This window comes from Triticum urartu, chromosome 6, assembly GCF_003073215.2.
Source record: "Triticum urartu cultivar G1812 chromosome 6, Tu2.1, whole genome shotgun sequence".
Taxonomy (NCBI): domain Eukaryota; kingdom Viridiplantae; phylum Streptophyta; class Magnoliopsida; order Poales; family Poaceae; genus Triticum; species Triticum urartu.
The window spans coordinates 36228393-36249019 of NC_053027.1; the positions used below are offsets into that span (position 1 = coordinate 36228393).

Genomic DNA, 20627 nt, shown 5'->3' on the forward strand with positions numbered 1-20627 from the left:
AAAAAATCAAACTTACTAATGGCGCACCTGCCCATGGTGCGCCATTACTATCTTCCCGCCTTCAAAATTCAAAATAAATCAAAAAAATAAAAATAAAGTTACTAATGGCGCACCTGCCCATGGTGCGCCATTAGTATCTTCCCGCCTTCAAAATTCAAAATAAAAAAATAAAAAAAATTAGTAATGATGCACCTGCCCACGGTGCGCCATTACTATGCCGTATATATGGCTGGGCGTGTCCTCTCCTCCTTACCACTTCATTCTTCTCCTCCACTCCACCTCTCCTCCACTCCATCTCCTCCTCTCCTCCACTCCATCTTCCCTTCTCTCCTCCACCATACTACCCTCCTCCTCTCCGGCGACCTCCTCCTCCTCCTCTCCGGCGACCTCCTCCTCCTCCTCTCCGGCGACCTCCTCCCTCCTCTCCTCCCCTCCCCTCCCCTCACGGTTTCTCCTCCCTCCTCTCCGGTGAGCTCCTCCTCCCTCCTCTCCGGTGAGCTCCTCCTCCCTCATCTCCGGTGAGCTCCTCCTCCCTCCTCTTCGGTGAGCTACTCCTCCCTCCTCTCCTCCCATCCCCTCATGGTTTCTCCTTCCTCCTCTCCGATACTCCGGTGAACTCCTCTCCGGCGACCTCCTCCTGCTCTCCGGCGATGTAGGCGAGCGCCTCTCCGGTCACCTCCTCCTCCTCTCCGGCGAACTCCTCTCCGGCAAAAGAACACGGCAAAAGAACGTACAAGATCCAAAAACGGGAACAAAATTTGAAATAATATCATGCAAAAAAACAAGCAAAAAATGGGCAAAAAAATCGCGATCTAGATCCAAATTCAAAATTCAAAAATAGCAATGGCGCACAGTGTGGGTTAGACGGTGCGCCACTACTATTTTCCCACCTTCAAAATTCAAAAATACTAATGGCGCACCGTGGTCTATACTAATGGCGCACCAGTGGCCTATACTAATGGCGCACCGTGGCCTATACTAATGGCGCACCAGTGGTGGGCCATTAGTATACCAGATACTAATGGCGCACCACTGGTGCGCCATTAGTAAAAATACTAGTGGCGTGGTACTAGTGGCGCACCAGTAGTGCGCCATTAGTAGGCAAAACTAGTGCGCCACTAGTAGGCCTTTTCCTAGTAGTGTGACCATCAAGAACAAGTACCATCTGCCGATGATTAATGATTTATTTGATCAGCTAGTTGGAGCCAAGGTATTCTCCAAGATCGATCTTCGATTAGGGTATCATCAGTTGAAGATTCATGAACAGGATATACCCAAAACAGCTTTCACCACTAGGTATGGTTTATATGAGTATACCGTCATGTCATTCAGATTGACTAATAATGCCCATGCGTATTTTATGAGCATGATGAACAAGGTATTTATGGAATATCTGGACAAGTTTGTCGTGGTGTTCATCGATGAAATATTGGTTTTCTCCAAGAGCGAGGAAGAGAATAAGGAACATCTGCGTCTAGTTCTGGAGAAACTCCGAGAACATCAGTTATATGCCAAGTTCAGCAAATGTAAATTTTGGTTGAAGGAATCAGGATTCCTCAGACATGTTATTTCAGGAGAAGGAATAGCAGTCGACCCCACCAAGGTTGAATCAGTCACCAAATGGCAGTCCCCCACCTCAGTCAAGGAGATCCACAGTTTTCTCGGACTTGCAGGATATTATCGAAGATTTATTGAGAATTTCTCCAAGATTGCTAAGCCCATCACAAAGCTGTTGAAGAAGGAAACTAAGTACATTTGGACCGAGGATTGTGAAGCCAGTTTTCAGGAGCTAAAGAAACGTCTGGTTATAGCCCCAGTGCTCATTTTGCCGGACATACACAAGGATGACCAGGTATATTGTGATGCTTCTCGTCAAGGACTCGAAGGAGTGCTCATGCAGGAAGGAAAAGTTGTAGCTTATACCTCCAAAAAGTACGACCTCACGAGGTGAATTATGCCACCCATTATTTGGAGTTAGCAGCTATAGTGCACGCACTCAAGACCTGGAGACATTTCCTTGTTGGAAACAGTTGTGATGTTTACACGGATCATAAGAACTTGAAGTATATTTTCACGCAGAAGGAGTTAAACCTCAGGCAGAGGAGATGGCTAGAGTTGATCAAGGACTATGACATGAGATTGCATTATCACCCAGGAAAGGCTAATGTTGTAGCAGATGCCTTGAGCCGTAAGAGTTATGTGAATACCCTTACAATAGGAGGATTACCCCAGGAATTAGCCGACGATCTCAGAGAACTCCGACTAGAGATAGTACCGAGAGGATATGTCGCCACCCTGGATATTCAGTCCACTTTGACCGAAAGAATCCGTGAAGCCCAGAAGACGGAAATTGCAGAGATAAAGGAAAAGATGAGTAACGGACAGGCTAAAGGTTTTCGTGAGGATGAGCACGGAACTTTATGGTTCGAGGATCGTATCTATGTGTCCAATGACCCAGAGGTCAGGAAGTTAATTTTCCAGGAGCCCATGATTCACCGTACTCGATTCACCCAGGCAACACCAAGATGTATCTGGATTTGAAGGAAAGTTTCTAGTGGACAGGTATGAAGAAGGATATTGCCGAGTACGTAGCAATATGCGATGTTTTCTAGCGAGTAAAGGAAGAACATCAGAAGTCGGCAGGGTTACTTCAACCTCTGCCGATACCTGAGTGGAAATGGGAAAAACTTGGAATGGATTTTATCACAGGATTACCCAGGACTCGTTCAGGTTATGACTCTATCTGAGTAGTATTTGATCGCTTGACCAAGGTAGCTCATTTCATTCCCGTGAAGACCACCTATACCAGCGCCAAGTTGGCCAAGATATACATGACCAGGATCGTATGTCTGCATGGAGTTCCGAGATAGAGGAACACAATTTACCTCAAAGTTTTGGAATCAGTTGCATGAAACTTTGGGTACGAGGCTGGAGTTCAGTACAGCTTTTCATCCGCAGACAGATGGACAGACCGAGAGATTCAGTCAGATTATGGAGGACATGTTGAGAGCCTGTGCGCTAGACTATGGATCTAGCTGGGATGATAATTTGCCATACGCAGAATTTTCATACAACAACAGCTACTAGACCAGTCTGAAGATGGACCCTTTCGAAGATCTATACGGAAGATGGCTCCTGAAGTTTCTGTATAAAATAGTTTCGGCCATGTTTTATTTTTTAAAAAAAATATATGAGTTTTAATGAGATTAGTATTTCTGCTATAAAATGAGCTAGGATTAATTTTTTTAGTGAATCTTTTTGCCACTGCTTTGTTTTGTCATTTCCTAGCAGTAGGATTAATTTGGGTATTTTTAGATTTTATTAAAATTAGTTTTACATGAAAACAACTATGTTTTAGTTTATTTCACCTTGTTGCTTTTTCTGTTGTTCTAATTACTTAAAAATTTGTTTCCACCTCGGTTATATTTTATTTCAGATTAGTTTCTGAAGTTTTAGATCGTGAACTTTTATTTACAGAAAAAGAATATGTTTTATTTTATTTTCTTACTATCTTGTTTTAGGCATAAAATGAGTTTTATAATAACTTTTAATGTAATTATTTTTGCACAAAGTTTTTATAATGTTTTGCCTATTGTTAGTTAACAAAGCTTTTGTTTTGGCTATGTTTAAGAAAAATTTTGTAGAAAAAAATTATTTTTGAGAGTGTCTTACTTGTAGTAAAAACCTTGCGTCAATTCTATGACTTCGTTGGTTTAATTGTTGGATTTCTTTGTGTGTATGATTGTGTGTTATTATAATTTACTTACTCTTGTAGTAGAAATTTTATGATGGTATACTTATTTGTGCTATGTTTGACTCGATAGAATTTCCAGAGTGCGAAGCTTGCTATCACGAGTCACTAGCGTTCGAAGACCGTCAGCCAGGCAAGTCATTTGATCATGTTCTACAGTATCTATGATTTGTTGCATTAGAATTATTCCTCCCCGCCATGCATGCAGTAGGAGAATTTTAAGTTATGTTCTTGAGTAGTATCATGTGGTAGGTTGAACCCAATTCCCCTTGTTACCATTGCCCGGGACGATGTAGTTTATTTTGCTATGCTCGTAGACGAGGTTGGTTGAGAGATTCATAAGGGAGATGTCAAAGTCAAGATGTTGAAAACCCCATGACTTAAAGATCAAGATGCACTTCAAATTCACTACTGGGTGGAGGACGGTTGACGGGCACCCTGGAGCAACTAGCGGATGGCCGGGGTGCATGGAGAAGCGCCATGACATCTTGCGGAAAGCTTCACCCAGCCACGAAGAGATGGATGGATACCCCTTGACCAGAAGCTTACCTGTGCAGCCGCAAGCCATTATGGGCTCTGGCTTGGTCAACCCTAGGCGTGACTTTGGCTGGACGGTGCTACGAGATGTAGAAGAACGGTAGGATTGGATGGGCACTGGCAGTGGCCCAGAGGAACTCTACGAAAGACCCTGTTTCGTTCGTCCCATCTTCAAACACCAGGCAATGTGAGGACATAAAGGAGGGAACGATTCTTACGGGTAAAGTGTACAAGACTCTACAGAGTAGAAACCTAATCGATTAGCCCTGTCCCCGGTTACGGACAAATGAGCCTCTCGAATTGGAGTATTTCGGAAACCTCAACATCGAACATAATTAATTAATTGATGGTTATTAATGATTTCGGGTATGAGACACTGGTTGGCGGAACCATCTCATTAACAACCAACATTTTGTAGTAGTTGCAAGCAAGTCCTTTATTGTGGGGGAAAATTGGCTTTTTCGCAAAAAAGAACATAAAACTTAGAACCCCACAGCCAAATTGCATATAGTGTTAGCATTATTATTGTTGTTTCTCTATGACTTGCCGGCATATTCAAAATGCTGACCTACACGGCTGTAACGTCTCATGTTGCAGAGGAGTTTTCTGGCCAGGAGTGAGGCTACGATCTACACTCGGTGATTGCCCTATGAAGTCGGATGGACTCGCTTATCGTCTACGCTTCCGCAGCTTTATTTAGTTTTTTTCTCATGAGCTGGCCTTCGGCCGAATTTATTATGATGTAATAAAGACTCGATATGAGAATCGTGTAATAAATTCAAGTGTGATTGAACTTTAAATCTTTTCATCAATGTACTGTGTGTGCCAGCATGATCTTGGGATGGTACAGCTACACAGAGACTTGACCGATTTCGGATCGGGTCGATACACTCAAATAAGATATCATTAATGAAGTACCACAACATGAACCTGATGCAGCGATACCTTGTTGTGTAATCAACAAACTCTTGTCCCAACCCTGTCACACTGTCCTGATTGTTCCACAAACTAACGCAAACCCGAAAATAAATTCTGGAGATCAGAAACTCAAGCGCCATAACCAAAAAATCACAAAAGCAATTTTTAGCAAATCCCTTGACCACATTTAAATTTGGACTTGTCATGTGATTAACTTTGTTTTTTTTCTAGGAAACACAGTAGATACAAGAGACTCACATATATGCATGTACACTTATAACCCTATAGAGACACACACCACTGGCACTTCGGCGCATAGGTGTCAACCATGTGGTTTGATCCCTGGTGTGCTAGGGTACAACCATCCTAACCATCCAACCACAAGATGGTTCTCAATATTGGCATAATTATGCGTGGGTTTATACAAACTGGAAAAAAATGCATGCTCCACCTTGGTCTAGTCAAACAGCTCGCTAGCCTAATAATTCTAGATGGAGGGATAACAACGATCCGATCCTATATCCATCTTAAAGAATATCTTTATCCATAAGGTTTCATCTTGACGATGATGATGATATAGAGCATGTGCGTAATCTCAAAAAAAATCTATAGCACGTGAGATTTTACCATTAATGTCCTGCTACCAAAGATTTACCATCATGTATAATTTCTTAATTAGAATCCTTATATTAGCCACCTTTGGTATCCAATAATCTTATTCTAAAAATTTGGGAGCCTGTCTTAAAAATCATCCTTATCCCCGAGGAGTCATCCGGATGATATCATGATTTGACCACGATTTTATATGGCACGTTGTTAATGCTCCAATTGAATTCCTTCCATCTGCGTTATTCGGGAAACCTACTGCTCAAGGCTATAAATAGGAGAGAACAAGACATCCATACCACCACACAAGCTGTTGGCGCCCTCTTGCTCGTCCTCCTACTAGCGCTCACCCAGAGCGACACCCAGGTGTTGCCGACTCCATGCTGCAACCTCAAATGTTGTGGGTTTAATTGCTGCGGGCCCCCGGTCACAGCCGCGGCATCCATTTCGCCATTGACCGCCGCTCCGGAAGCAGGACCGGCCGGCCCGGTTTCGCAGCGTGTGCCACGCAAGGTTTTCCCCGGAAACTAACGATGTTCAGATGCATGTAGGATGCCCTCCGTGTCATACGATTCCATAGCAAGTGTGCTACCAGCACCTAGCAAGTTTCGCCGTGTGTTACGCATTATTTTTAGCTTGTATTCCTGATTTGTTCTGTTCCATTGAAACAACAATAATATGAGTTTATATCCTGCAGTAGCATTCCAAATTCTGGAGCTATAAAGTGTCTGCAATGATAAACCATGTTGGGCACACAAATAATTCAAACATCCTTCAGAAGAACAGAACACATAATCCTCCAACTAAATCTGCCGAACATGAATCAGCTATAGCTGCTCTAGTCTGGATCAATCCCTCATCTCGGCTGCCTTCTTGTCTCCCAGAACACTATTGTTTCCTAAAAAGGAGTCATACATGTTTCCTTTAGGTGGATAAAATTCATGGCCGGTTTAGCAATTGCGCCTACTAAAAATAGCTTAGGATAGGTTTTTACCTCTTCTTGAAAAAAAATATGTTTGAATGTGGCCTCAGTGCTCACACAACCACAACACGTTTGAATGTGGTCAATCCTAAGGTTTCCCCTGTGAAGTTTTTGTCGAGGCGTGCATGTGAGGTTATAGATTGTTTTGTCCCTAATGTGGTTTTGCTAATGTGTTGATTTCCAATCCGGATCTACATTGGTACGGAACACAGACGAATCGTGAGCTATTGATTAAGGTTGCATACTAAATAACATTTAAAAATGTTTCATAGATAAACAACATCATTTTCAGATTCTACATATTATTCTAACCAACTTTCATATATAACATGTCAAAATTTAAGTTACAGTTCACAATGTATGGATATTTTAAAAAAGCATTTGAATCTGCCCCCAAAATATAAAGTTATTTTCTAGATGGACTACGGGTTTGTTAAACGAAATATCAAGGAATTTTATGCAAAAAGGAAAATATTTTCTGGATTCACTTAAAACAGGACTGTGGGTTTACCATTTTCATTGCAAAAAGCTATTTTCTTTGCGGGATGATAGCCATGCATGTTTCCTTTAGATGGCCAAAAATTATGGCCGGTTTAGGAACTACGCCTACTAAAAATAGCTTAGGATGGGTTTTAACCTTTTTTATTTGAAAAAATATATATGTTTTTGGTTCCTCAAATTTGTCAAAAAGTATAGATCCGGTCCGTCAAAACAATGTAGAGATAAAACATATAATTTAAAAAAGTTAATCATGTATATAACAAAGGTGAAAACTATATGAAAATTGTTTTAGATGTATACTAAAAATGTACAATATATGAAAACAATAGTTATCAAAACATATATCTGAAAAAATGGTAATCATTTATTTGAAAAAAATGTTAAACATATATTTAAAATGTTTTTGATGTGCAAAAAATGTATAATATGTACAAAAATGTAGACATGTGTTCAAAAAATAATAATAAGAAAGAAACAAAGAAAACAGAAAAGGAAATGAAAACAAGATAAAAAAGTGGAAAAAAGAAAAGGGAGACAAGAAAATTTGGAAAAAATGGAAAGGAACAAAAAAGTTAAGAAAAATGGAGAAACAAATCAGTGAAATCGAGAAAGAAAGAAACAAAATGGTAAACCACAAAGAAAAACAGAACAATAAAGAAAACCAAGAAAGAAACAAATAAACTGAAGTAAAACAAAGAAAAAAAGTTGAAACGGTGAAAACCGACGCAAAAGCAGTGAAAAACAGCCAGAAAACAAAAGCAAAGAAAAACAGTAAGGGTGCGTTTGGAAGCCAAAGTATTTTTGTGGTTTTATAGGAATACTGTGGTTTCTGAAAAAACTTTGGTATTCAATACTTTAAGTTGTTTGGATGAAAAAAATACTGCAGTTCAACAAACCATGGTATCTCTAAAACTGTGGTATTTTTGTTATATATAAAAAAGAGGCCCTGACCTCTTTTTTTTTAAACTGAGAAAGCGTTGGCTGCTTGGTCTCTCTTGTGTCCAACTTCTGTCCATCAACGCATGTGATGCATAAATCGATAGCTAGCCCATCGATACATCCGGCTAGAGGCGGACGTACACGTACACGAGCTGAAAACGTCGACCTTCAGTGCATGTGTTAACTACCTCGGTCTTTGATTGATTACAAGAGATAACTCTACTACAAATCTTAGCATTTAGGAGAACATGCTCGTGCAAGGCTCAATGCATATGGTGGCTATTAGTACAAGCTGATCCCTGAGTGTAGCTGAATATGCATGCAGCAACGTAACAGTCGATGCAAACCCAAAGAAAACTGAGAAAAACTGCCACTTGCAAAACACCTCGGCAGTTTTATCAAAACTGAAAAAAACTATGCTTTTTAGAAACTGAAGTATTTATTGCCCATGTATTGTAATACTTAGGTTTTGGAATACCATGGTTTTGAGAAAAACGCTGTTGCCAAACTAGGCCTAAGGAAAAAAAACAAAGAAACCGGGAAAACTAGTAAAAAGAAACCAAAGCAGGAAAAAAATTGAAACAAAACAACAGCGACCAAACGAAACGCATGACTGAGAAAACAGCAGTGCCCGAACAACATACTTAGCCGACCCATACGCGTGGGCGTTGTGGGCGAGGGGAGCTACCATCTCGCTATAAGTAAGATATAGCTTCCGCAGAATTTTCTTACTAAACACTAGTATTCCTCTCGACGCGTTGCGACCCTATTCGTTGTCCAATAGGCATTGTAAATAATTATTCTGGTTATAAAAGCATACGGGGAAATAGAGGATGCTCCATCATCTCAATAAAAGTGCTCATATGGCAGGAGCATATGCTCCCATGTGCCAAAGTGAATTTTTGAAATCTTCTTCTTCTTTTATTAAGTAGAGGGAATCTACTGTTATCACCCTTTGCATGCATGAATTCTCTTGTGGATAGAGTCGGTCGCATCATCAGACTAAAATGGGCACATGCCCAAAATATTCATAACGAAATTTGAATGGTAGAATACCAAAGTACTCCCTCCGTTTTTATTTACTCAGCATATTAGATTTGACTGAAGTCAAACTTTATAAAGTTTGACCAAGTTTATAAAAAAATCCCTTCGTTTTTATTTAGTCTGCATATTAGGTTTGACTGAAGTCAAACTTTGTAAAGTTTGACCAAGTTTATAGAAAAAAATATAAACATTTACCATAACAAATCTATATGATATGAAAGTACATTCAATAATGAATCTAATGGTATTGATTTGTTATTGTATATGTTAATATTTTTGTTTATAAACTTGGTTAAAATTTACAAAGCTTGACTTTGACCAAAGCTAATACGCGGACTAAATAAAAACGGAGGGAGTATAAACTTTTACTATAACAAATCAATATGATGTGAAAGTACATTCAATAATGAATCTAATGGTATTGATTTGTTATTGTATATGCTAATATTTTTTGGCTGTTTTTTCCTTACTGTTTTTCTTTGCTCGATACTATTATTGAACACTGGCATTTGATTTGTTTATAAACTTTGTCAAAGTTATTAGCTTTGGTCCGCGTATTATCTTTGTTCAACCCAGCTCGAAACTTCAATTGAACACTGGCACTTGCTTAATTTTGCCTGGTATGAAGTTAGATACTGAACTATGGCAGGATATTTGCACAGTTCTACGGTATTGAGTCTATGAGATTCTGCAAATGGTGCGATATGGCTTCAATCTGAATGTCCCTCCATATCCGTGAGAGTAGGGAATCTCTAGCTGGGAACACTACTAGAATCACACCTTACACCGAGTGCCAGAAAAACTCGGCAAAGGGCCTAAAACACTCGGCAATGTCTTTGCCGAGAATTTTTCTCAGCAAAGGCCACCCGATGTACACCTCTCAGGCAAACAGGACTTTGCTGATATCCAAACGTCAGGCACTCGGCAAAGAGTTTGCCCAGTGCCAAACAGTACGTCGGCAAAATAAAATGACTCACGGACGACAGACAGAGAAGACGGTTGCCACGTGGCCCATCTTTTTTGCTGATAGCTACTCTCGGCAAAGGTAATGAATAACAAACAGCCACGTGTTCACCACCTAACAGGTGGGCCCATGTCCTGCACGGAGCGGATGCTTTGCCGAGAACCCCTCTCGGCAAAGATAACGAGTAGCAAACAGCCACATGTTCACCACCTGACGGGTGGGTCCCACGTCCTACGTCGAGCGGATGCTTTGACAAGAGCTCCTCTCGGCAAAGCTAACAAATAGCAAACAGCCACATGTCCACCACCTGACTGGCGGGTCCCACTACCTACGCCGAGCATCAACTTCAAAGATTATACAATTTCCACTTTCACTATGGCGAATATATGGCTGAATTTTAGTGGGAACTGCAGAATCCTCAAGCAGGATTTTCATGGGAAAAACCCCAGCTTTCCTCTGGTTCTGTCATCCTTTTGGATTCCTGAGTGTGTGGGCATGATTCATAACAAGAGCAACCTTATGTACTCCTCAAGGACGGGGAGCGTCTACCCTCACCATCCTCGCGAGGTTCAGCGAGATCTGGGTCAAGCTGGGCGGCAATGCCCGCCTGGAGAAGCACTCCCTGTTGAGCTCCTCCCACTCCCTCTCGATCAGCGCTAACATGTGCCCCTCTGCGTCGCCACGGGGGTTCTCTTTCAGGTACAACTCCTTGTATGATCCGTCCAGGCCATCTTGCGCTTCGTCCTGCATGGTACAAGAATGCTGATCATGTTATGGTATCTTAAATGAGTGCCGCTAAGATTCATATGAAATTCTAGGTTTCTAATTAAGCAAGGGGGGAATTTCAGCAGTTGGTATCTGACCTTGGCACTGCCCATGTCATCCCAAAGTCTCAAGATCTTTGACGGCCAGGAGATTATCGGAGGGATGCGGCCGGCCGTGAGGTTTGTAGCATATAGCGAAAAGTTTGACTGCGCCATTCTTCAAAGTATATTCTTTCACTATGGCGAATATATGACCTCCTGTAGTAACCACGCCGTTCGATAGGTAGTCATCTAGGAAAGGAACCTGATTAGCAGACAACCATTTCGCCTCAACCAAAAATGCATCGAAAAGCATGCATGGCTCACTGCAAAAAGAAATGCACTAAAATACCTCTCATGATACCAATTGTCATGCCCACATCTAGATCGAGCAGCGGGAATTGGGGGATCGAGAAGCTGGGGTTCAACACAGAGAAAGCGTGTGGGTATCAGACGGGAATATGTTGTATTATTGTAAAGTGTTTGTTGATAGAATTCATCAGAATGGCATAGCCTTAAAGACAGAGAGGAGCTGGCTATATAGCGCAGCGACACTTAAACGGAACAGTAACAGCAAGTGAAACGGTACAGTGACGACGGTGAGCTACGCAAGCCGTCGGATCTTGAGTCTTGGGGCGATTGCGGCCTTTGGATAATTGAAGAAAACCCACACTTGAGACTGACGACAGATAGGCCTGACACGGCCCTCCCGTCGGGACGAGAGGCCGCCGCCCTGGAGTGGCGTGGACCTAGAACCACTTGGCGGCTGCGACACCGGCGTGGGGTTCGAGCCGACGAAGAGAGCCCCGCCGCCGCCTTCCTTGGGTCAAGCACGGCTTCGCCTGCGTTCCCTCCGGCGGCGGCGAAGCAAGGGGAAGGGTGGGGAGTGGCCGGCGGCGGCGCGACAAGGGTTTCCCCCGAGTCACCAGAGGAGGCGACGCAGGGGGGGAGGGTCCTCTTTTATTTTTCATCTTTTACTTCATCTAATGCACAGAACTCATGCTTTTTATTTTTCATCTAAACCGGTCAATGACTATGGTTGAAACATGTCCAAAATCCATCAAGTTTTCAAAATCATGCTTCTTTGGGGAATTGAATCATATTTATCTCAAGGGTTAACTTTTTGAGGGGTCTGCACCCACCAAATTCCTTCTCAACGGTCACTTTATTATCAGTTTTTTTTTCTTTGTTGAAAAAATTACTATAGGTTGAAGTTCCATTTTTTGGATCTTTCAGGAAATACAGTACCATTTTTTTAGTTATGGGTTCAACTTTTAGAGTTTGAATCTTTAGGATTTCTTGCTGCTACTGTAGATTGCGCCCCTGGAATCTGAATGACCGGGATGGATTTCATACGGAATCTGGGACGAAATCTGCAAGTGGAGAGGAAGAGATTTTGACAACATAATTTTCTCCAACTTCACAGAAATGTACATGCATTTCTTAGAAATGTTAGTTCAAACATTTTAACAAAAATGCGTGTACAACTAAAAAAGGTGTTCACGTATATATAAAAAAAATACCCATGTAGAACTAAAAATGTTCATTGAATTAAAATGTGTTCATCTATTTTGAATAAAATACATGTACTTTAAAGAAATATTCACATATTTTATGAAGTGCTCATATACTTTCAAAACATGTTCATGCATTTCCTATGAAAACGATCATGTTATTAATGAAAGTATTCGTCCATTAGAGAAACTGTTAATGTAATTAAAAAGTTTTTCACCCATTTGAAAAGTATTCATGTAATTTTAAAATAGTGTGATATTCATGTATTTTTAAAATTCCATATTTTCTATATCTTAGTGTATTTTCAAAATAAAAAATGAAACTTAAAATATAACAGAAAAAGGACAACCAAACACGAAAATGAAAAGGAATGAAACACAAAACAAAAAAGAAACAAAAAATAGGAAAAAAGAAGAAGAGGTAAAACCAGCACAAAAAAAAACCGACAAAAGAAAGTACGAAAAAGCAACTGAAACCGGTCCGCTCCACAGAAGTTTGCCATAGCTGGTATGAATCACTCTTCTCATTTGAGTAGGGTTTTTGGAAACCTTTGGTTACTTAAAATTGCAGTATCACAGATCTACAATTTCAATTGAATGTCCGTGTATTTTTTATTGGAGAAACATCACAGTACGTTCGATTTGATTTCGTAGCATGCATCCAATATTGCAGATGCGAAGGCTGCAAGTCACACGGGCATACAAAACCTGAAAAGGCCAATGAAGCTTTCTTGGTTGATATAGCCAGGGGAGGCGTTTTGGCTCCGGGTGCATTTGCACCAGTGTAGCAAGGATGATTGACAATTTTCATGCGAAGCGGGGCATCAGTGTTTCGTCAGTGAAAAACAAATTTAATTGTGACATTTTGGGGTATCACTTGATGTTCTGTTTTTTTTTTTTTGCATGGGCCAAATGCTTTACATTTTTGCCTAAAAAATTTCAGGTAGCATTTGAATGTGACAAAGAACACGTAAATTTTTTGACATTTCAAAATTCATTTTTCAGAGGCAGGAGCATGTGCTTCCGGGAGCCGAATTGCATTTCCTCATATAGGTGATAAAATGCATCTGTTGCTGAAGCAGGCTCAGAAAGAAAAACAGCTCTAGGAAATGATATACTAATAGATTTTCTTACTGGCATCATGCAATGCTAAAACTCGAGAAGCAGCTAAAGAAATGTAGCAGCAACAGAACGTGCTAATGCGAGGCAGGCTTCTATCATCCCAGTACAGCCTAAGATTATTTCACTTCACCTTTGAACCACTTTCCAGTACAGACGAAGTCACCACCAACGAATTTCGACAGAACTAAGTTGGAACCGATTTCACCGAGCATCTTAACCATCTTCTGCTACCGCCTAGCTAAACTGGTGGTCCACTGACATCCCAGCGTTTTTACCCCTGGTGTGGGGTGGGTTTATATACACAATCTGGGCTATGAAACAACAGGAACCAGGATTCATCGTTTTACAAGGCGGACGTGAGCGCGCATGCGCAACTGTGCGAGGTAATTCAGCCATGCCTGATGGACCAACCCAGCATTTCCCCTGCCATCATCATCGTAAGTGCAAGAAGAGCTAGTTGGATGGAGGTCCAGATCCACCCATGCGCCTCCTGAGCCGGCCCCGAGTCAACCGAATAGCCTCCTGGATGAGCGTCTCCTCGTCTTCAGGCATTGTTGGGCGGAGTGGCACGTTGCTTGTCGATGGCCCAGATTGATCAACCAGCATGTCTTCACTGTTTGGGGGGCTGTTGCCGGTGACAGGGCCAGGACCGGAAGGTGTTTGTTGCTGCACAGGAGGCACTGCGCCAGGAGGGGCAACTGGAACTGGGCCCTTATCTTGCACCTGCATCCTTGGTGGAGTAGGAGGAACTTGGGCGGGCTGTGGTGGCATCGGTGGTGCCGTTGGTGCAGGAACAGGTGGTGGTGCAGGATTCGCCATCCGAGTCCGTGGAGGTGGTGGACGCTGCTGCTGTTGCTGTGCCTGTATAGAGAGAGACCGTAAAGTAAGTACATGAGACATACAGCTGACACTGACACACACCCACCCACAAGCACACAATACTAGATAAGTCATAAGTTAATGAGTTCAAAAAAACCATCTGACCCTGAATCCTACAACTGCAAACAGAAAGCCCATACTGCACTCTCAGAAAATGCACACAGAACTTCTGGACATGAATAATCCTAACCCTTCCTAACAAATGGTATGACGAAATGGTGCAGCAGTTGTCACATTCCAATATGGAAATTATATATTATACGTGCTTCTCAGGACACTAACTCTAACAAAGGATGTAACAAGAAAGGAAGTGCTATTCATGCAAGGTGATACAAACTATGTGGAACTATAGATCAAACTTCGCTAGAAGTACAAGGGGCATGGGGCAAAACAAAATTGTAGGTCGCCAACTTGATCACTGTCAGTTCAGTAAACGATCAAATATCTATGCTGTCTTCAACAAGATATGTAGAGCATCAAGCATGACAAGGTAATTCTAGACAAGTTTGCTTTTGTATGTGTGCCCAAACAAATAAGAGCTTAGCAACCTAGAGGTCGAGGACACCATGAATAATCCTATTGTGATAATTCTTGCAAGAAAATTGGTACAGAAGTATGGTAGATGAATGACATGATACTACAAAATCATTGTTAGCTAACTTTGTCCACGCAAATGCCACAATTAACCACAACTCAGGCTCCTAAGCTGTAAAATAAACTAGAGAAACAAATGCATTTCCTACCAAGTACCAACAGAGATTACTGAATACTGATAAATCCAGGTACAATCGTAAGCCAGTTTGACTTGGTAGAACAATTGGGTTTGACTAAACTGCGTCCTAACTGATGAAAGGAAAAAAGGGATAGTGTTATAATGCAACTAGATGGTGATGAGTTGATGACATGGCAGAACTTGTGCGACACACAAATTCTTCCAAAGGGTGCAACCAGGACATACACACAAATTCTTACAGAGAGTGCACACAAGCAAGGTAGAATATTCAACTGAACACTAGGGGAAAATATTTCTAGAATTTCACAATCTGGTGTGAAAACACTCTTCAGTAGTAGTGCTCCTAGAAGACCAGAGCAAATTTCCCAACCTATCGATAATTCTCAGAAATTCTCAAAACTAGGAAAAATTAGATGCATATTCTCTCTATTATAAATGGAAGGTAAATGCATATGCCAAAATTTTGGAGCAATATAAGATCTCTGAGCGCCATACTATATTTCTTTTACCCAAACATAGGAGTATTATTTAACTCCAATTGTAACTACAAAAAAAAATCAGAGATGAGAGGCTGGATGTAAAAAGAAGTGTTGCGTAAAGGAACATAGAAATGGGTATTATTCATGTTTTTCTAACTTCCACTAGAAATCAGGACATCAATGTGAATTTAAGAACATTTTAACATAAAGAAACATGTGGTGGTAGGATGCAATACATGCACCGTTATCAATACAACATGTGAATAAATTCATGGCCTAGCATTTAAAATTCTACTACAGCCTACAACATTGGGCTCAAATAGAAGAAAATCCAAATAGCACTACCATTATGGAACAAGCCACCAGATTATATCATATACAAACTATATAAGTTCAGTACATCATATAGTGGGTAGTGTTACACTTCTTGCTAAAATGGACATCATAGCAGCACAAAAAGACTATCAAGCAAGCTTTAAAGTTTTGGAAGTACCTGAGAACGAGATCTTTGTGATTGAGAAGCAACATATTGCAAGATCTCATGGAACCTTGACTGGCTGTAGTCTGCAACCTTGTGGAAGTAAGTAACAGCCATATCACTAGCCCTTGTCCTCAACTCAAGAAGATTGCGATCAATCTCAGATTCATGTTTTGCGATATACGGCTTGAAGAACGACTCATAGACATATGAAGTCCCCTGGAATAACCCTTTGTTAGAGACAAGCCATAAGACATAACATGTTAGGGCAACACAAAAAGCAGGAAACCAAACCTGTGTCTTAGGATACCACAAATACACAATAAAAGCCAGCTTTGCTTCACTATACATCGGCAACCTGTATGAAAATGGAACTATCAACCATCAAGCAGATGAAGTCCCCCAACTGTAATCACCCCAAATCCTAATTCAAATAAGTCACATTACCATGATATGAAATTATCCCCAACTCTCTCGAAAACAGTAAGCATTGCAAGTAAAATCCTGCAAAACCATGGTCATGCATGTGAGACCAAGCAAAAACAAAGAATGATAGCCCAAATAAAATGGAATGGTGTCAAGGACATACCAGTACTGACACCAGAACCGCAACTGCTCAATCTCAGGCCTATTCAGCTCCACTGTCTTGTAACAATCATAAGCCGGATATGCATATCCAAGAACAAGTCTGCAAAACAGATAAATAACAGAAACATTGTGAATGTAAACAAGAAAATCACATCATTTCTGTGATTAAATAAGAACTGGGTTCCTGCTTACATCAAAGCTCTGGTAATGAATGATCCAACAACCATCTTGACCCCTACACCACAGAAAACAATTACATATGTTGTCAATTGCCAAAAGCAACATTGATAAATGTCCTATGAGGGTCAAATCACAACATGCTAGCAGCCATTATGCCATAGCCTTCCACAAGCTCCTTCACATCAGCAAAACAAAACATAAAAAGATGGAAATAGGTACTGCATGCCAAATTAAGCCTTTATCTTGCTGATTACTTCAGCCATCGAACATCTAAAAGCGTTATCCAAACATGCTAGCACCATAAGTTCATAGGTGATACCAAACCATGTTGCTATAGTTCGGTTTTGTTATAACAGAGGCTACACTAGAGGAAACCTAACGACTACCTATTCTGGCCAGACCAAACAAAACTTCTGTTAAAGTTGGGTCTAGATAAGAACAGGGGGCACATCAAGCATCATAAGTTCATGTGAGTCCGTTTTGCTAGAGTTTGATTTTTTCACAACAAACACTACACAGAATAGGGGGGAATCCAAACAATTACTTGTTCCCAGTCAGACCAAACAATTTACTGTTACATTTCGGCTTTAGTATATTATATCAGAAGGTAGACCTCCTCTGCTCTAAGAAAATGGCCAAGCAACTCAATCTGAACATGAACTGGGAATAAAACTGAATGGAGGCACCCGATACGGATCAATTCAGACGAGCAGCCAAAAGTACGCCTATGCTCTCAGAAGAAGACCAACCAGATTAATCTAAACATGAACTTGGGAAGCAGGGCAGCCCCAGTGCATGTAGCTCCCGCTTGCGCAGGGTCTGGGGAAGGGTCCGACCACTTTGGGTCTATTGTACGCAGCCTTTCCCTACATTTCTGTAAGAGGCTGTTTCCAGGACTTGAACCCGTGACCTCATGGTCACAAGGCAGCAGCTTTACCACTGCGCCAAGGCTACGGAGGCACCAGGTACAAAATCAATTCATACAAGCAGCCGAAAGCACCTCGCGGAAACCCAACCAGATCAGTCTCAACCTACCACGAAACTAAAATTAACACGGCACAGGGGAACCGCTACATCCGACTCGCAAATCCCTCCAAATGCGAGCGGGCCCGCAACACCTGGGCGCCACGCACCGCGCGGTTGCGGCCCCCGAACGGCACCGCGAGCAGCAGCGGCAGCGCGGAGAATCGAACGGGGCACGGGACGCGACAACCGCAGCCTAATCCATACCCGAAACAACCTAACAGCATATCCGTAGCGCGTGCGGGGAGAAGGGCACCCCTGGCGGAGACGAAACGGGGAGGGGGCGGCGCCGCTGCTGCCGCCCCTGCAGAAGGACCAAATCGAAGCAAAGCGGGGCGGGGAACGAATACCTTTCCTCCCGCTGCAAGCAACGGGCCGAGAGCGCGAGGTGCTGGTGGCTGCTGCGGCGGCGGCGACGCGGGCTCTCGCCGGAGCAGGGGAGGGAGCCGCGGAAGCTTCCAGAAGGTTCCGGGAGGGAGGGGGAGGGGGGCCTCCGTCCCGGGCCGGGTCGGCGGCGAGGCGGCCGAGGGGAAGGGGAGGGAGGGAATTCAAAAGAGGGGTTTGCCTTCGGGTTTGGGGATAGAAAGGGGCGTGGAAATCACCGGGGGAAACCGCCGCATAGCGTCCCACGCTCACGGTGGGGCCTACCCGTATGCTACGCTGATAGATGGGCCCGGTGGTGGGCTGGTCCTACCTGTCTGCTGGGCTTAGCTTGCTGCTGTCGGCTAGGGTGGGTGGAAGCGGCCTGGAGGTGTGCGGTGCCGTTTTGCCGTTCTGGTCTGCGGGGGTGTGCGGCGCACGCGTCGGCTCTTGTACCCGTGCGGAGTCGGGTTAGCTCGGGTGCGGTGGGCCGCAGTGTCAGTGGGTGGCGTCGGGTGGATAAGAGCGCGCGGAGGTTAAGTAAAGAATTGTGCTGCGTTTGGGTGCGAGGGGCAAGGAATATGTGCACGCCGGGAGGAGGGGATGGGATCCCGGCCCGTCTGACAACCCCCTCTCTCCCTCTCCCTTCGACAAGCTTCTCAAGTGTTGCAGCATCTTTTTAATTTTCCAACGTATTGAAAAAAATATACTCCACAATTCATAACAAGTGTTGCAGTTTTGAACTCAGATTAGGAGTATTTATCGTGCTCGCTCCAGCTACAAAGAGGGCATAAATTATGTGTTGATCGCTTATGAATGCTTTCATTCCATAAAGAAGCGAACACATGGCTCAAATGGTATTTCTACGGTTAAGCTGGACATGCTGAAAGCATATGACAGAGTGGAATGGGAATTCATGCGGCGGATGATGATGAGGATGGGGTTTCATGCACAATGGATTGAGCTTATCATGGAGTGCGTCTCTTTGGTCAAATATCAGATCAGATTTAATGATACAGAGACAGACGAATTTACACCAACTAGGGGCCTAAGACAGGGTGATCCCCTATCTCCTTATCTCTTTTTGATCTATTCTGAAGGATTATCAAGCATGTTGTCTCATGAAGAAGAAGTTGGTGGTATTCAAGAAATAAAGGTGTCAAGGAATGCCCCCTTGATATCTCACCTTTTGTTTGCGGATGATTCTTTGATCTTCATGAGAGCTACGGTACAGAATGCAAGTACATTGAAGAGGGTCCTAGATACATATTGTGAGAGTTCAGGGCAGCGTGTAAGTACTCCAAAATCCAGTATCTTCTTCAGTCCTAATACTAGAGTAAATGAAAGGGAGAATGTATGTGGAATGTTGAATATACTAACAGAAGCTTTATCTGACAAGTATTTGGGGCTACCAACTATTGTCGGTGTTGATCGTAGTGACTGTTTTCAACATCTTGTTGATAGAGTTTGTCAGAGATTGAAGGGGTGGAAGCTAAATTTTCTATCAGTCCAAGGTAAAGAAATCCTTTTAAAGGCAGTAGCTCAGGCAATTCCATCTTATGCTATGTCTGTTTTTAAGTTACCAAAAGGGATATGCAAGTCAATCACTGATGAAATATCGAGCTTCTGGTGGGGTGATGGAGAGGAGAAAAGGAAAATGCATTGGTTTGCATGGTGGAAGATGCGTGTTCCGAAGAAGAAGGGAGGTATGGGATTTAGAGACCTTCATAGCTTTAACCTTGCTATATTAGCAAAGCAGTGTTGGCGACTGATCCAGAATCCTGACTCTTTGTGTGCACGTGTTCTAAGTGCAAAATACTATCCTGATGGTAATGTTCTGAGAGCTGCCCAGAGAAAGGCTCCTCGTTTACATGGCAAAGTTTGGTTGCTGGGATACAAACTTTCAAGAGGGGATGTATTTGGCGAGTGGGCACTGGTTCACAGATTAACATTTTGGATGATCCATGGCTCCCATCAAGTCCAACAAGGAAGATTATCACCCCTAGAGGTGGAATCATGTTGTCAAAAGTGCAAGAGATAATTGACCCTCATACGGGTCAGTGGGACGAGGCACTAATTCAGAGCGTGTTCTCACCAGTTGATGTATGCAGAATACTACAAATTCCACTACATGTTGAAGCACTAGAAGATTTTGTGGCATAGCACTATACAAAGTATGGAACCACTACAAAAAAAGACACATCCGTGACATTTTGGGCCGAACGA

The 20627-nt window shown here is 42.5% G+C and overlaps 1 protein-coding gene across 1 annotated transcript; it reads right to left on the bottom strand.

The window, feature by feature from the left end:
• Positions 1-13785: 13785 nt before the first annotated feature.
• LOC125513431 (putative HVA22-like protein g) lies at positions 13786-18739 on the bottom strand. The gene is made up of 7 exons (XM_048678549.1): positions 18392-18739; positions 17031-17073; positions 16840-16938; positions 16698-16754; positions 16545-16608; positions 16266-16469; positions 13786-14542 (listed from the first exon to the last, which is right to left on the bottom strand). The coding sequence occupies exons 2-7, from the start codon at positions 17063-17065 to the stop codon at positions 14135-14137; spliced, it is 867 nt and encodes a 288-aa protein (XP_048534506.1). The 5' UTR covers positions 17066-17073; positions 18392-18739; the 3' UTR covers positions 13786-14134.
• Between the last annotated feature and the right edge of the window lie 1888 nt (positions 18740-20627).

Bases quoted from the DNA above. Each gene is read 5' to 3' on its own strand.
- LOC125513431 (XM_048678549.1), bottom strand. From the start codon at position 17,065: ATGGTTGTTGGATCATTCATTACCAGAGCTTTGAT. The intron at 16,755-16,839 runs GTATGTCCTTGA...ATGGTTTTGCAG, and splicing joins CGGTTCTGGTGTCAGTACTG to GATTTTACTTGCAATGCTTA. The intron at 14,543-16,265 runs GTACTTCCAAAA...CTCTCTATACAG, and splicing joins CACAAAGATCTCGTTCTCAG to GCACAGCAACAGCAGCAGCG.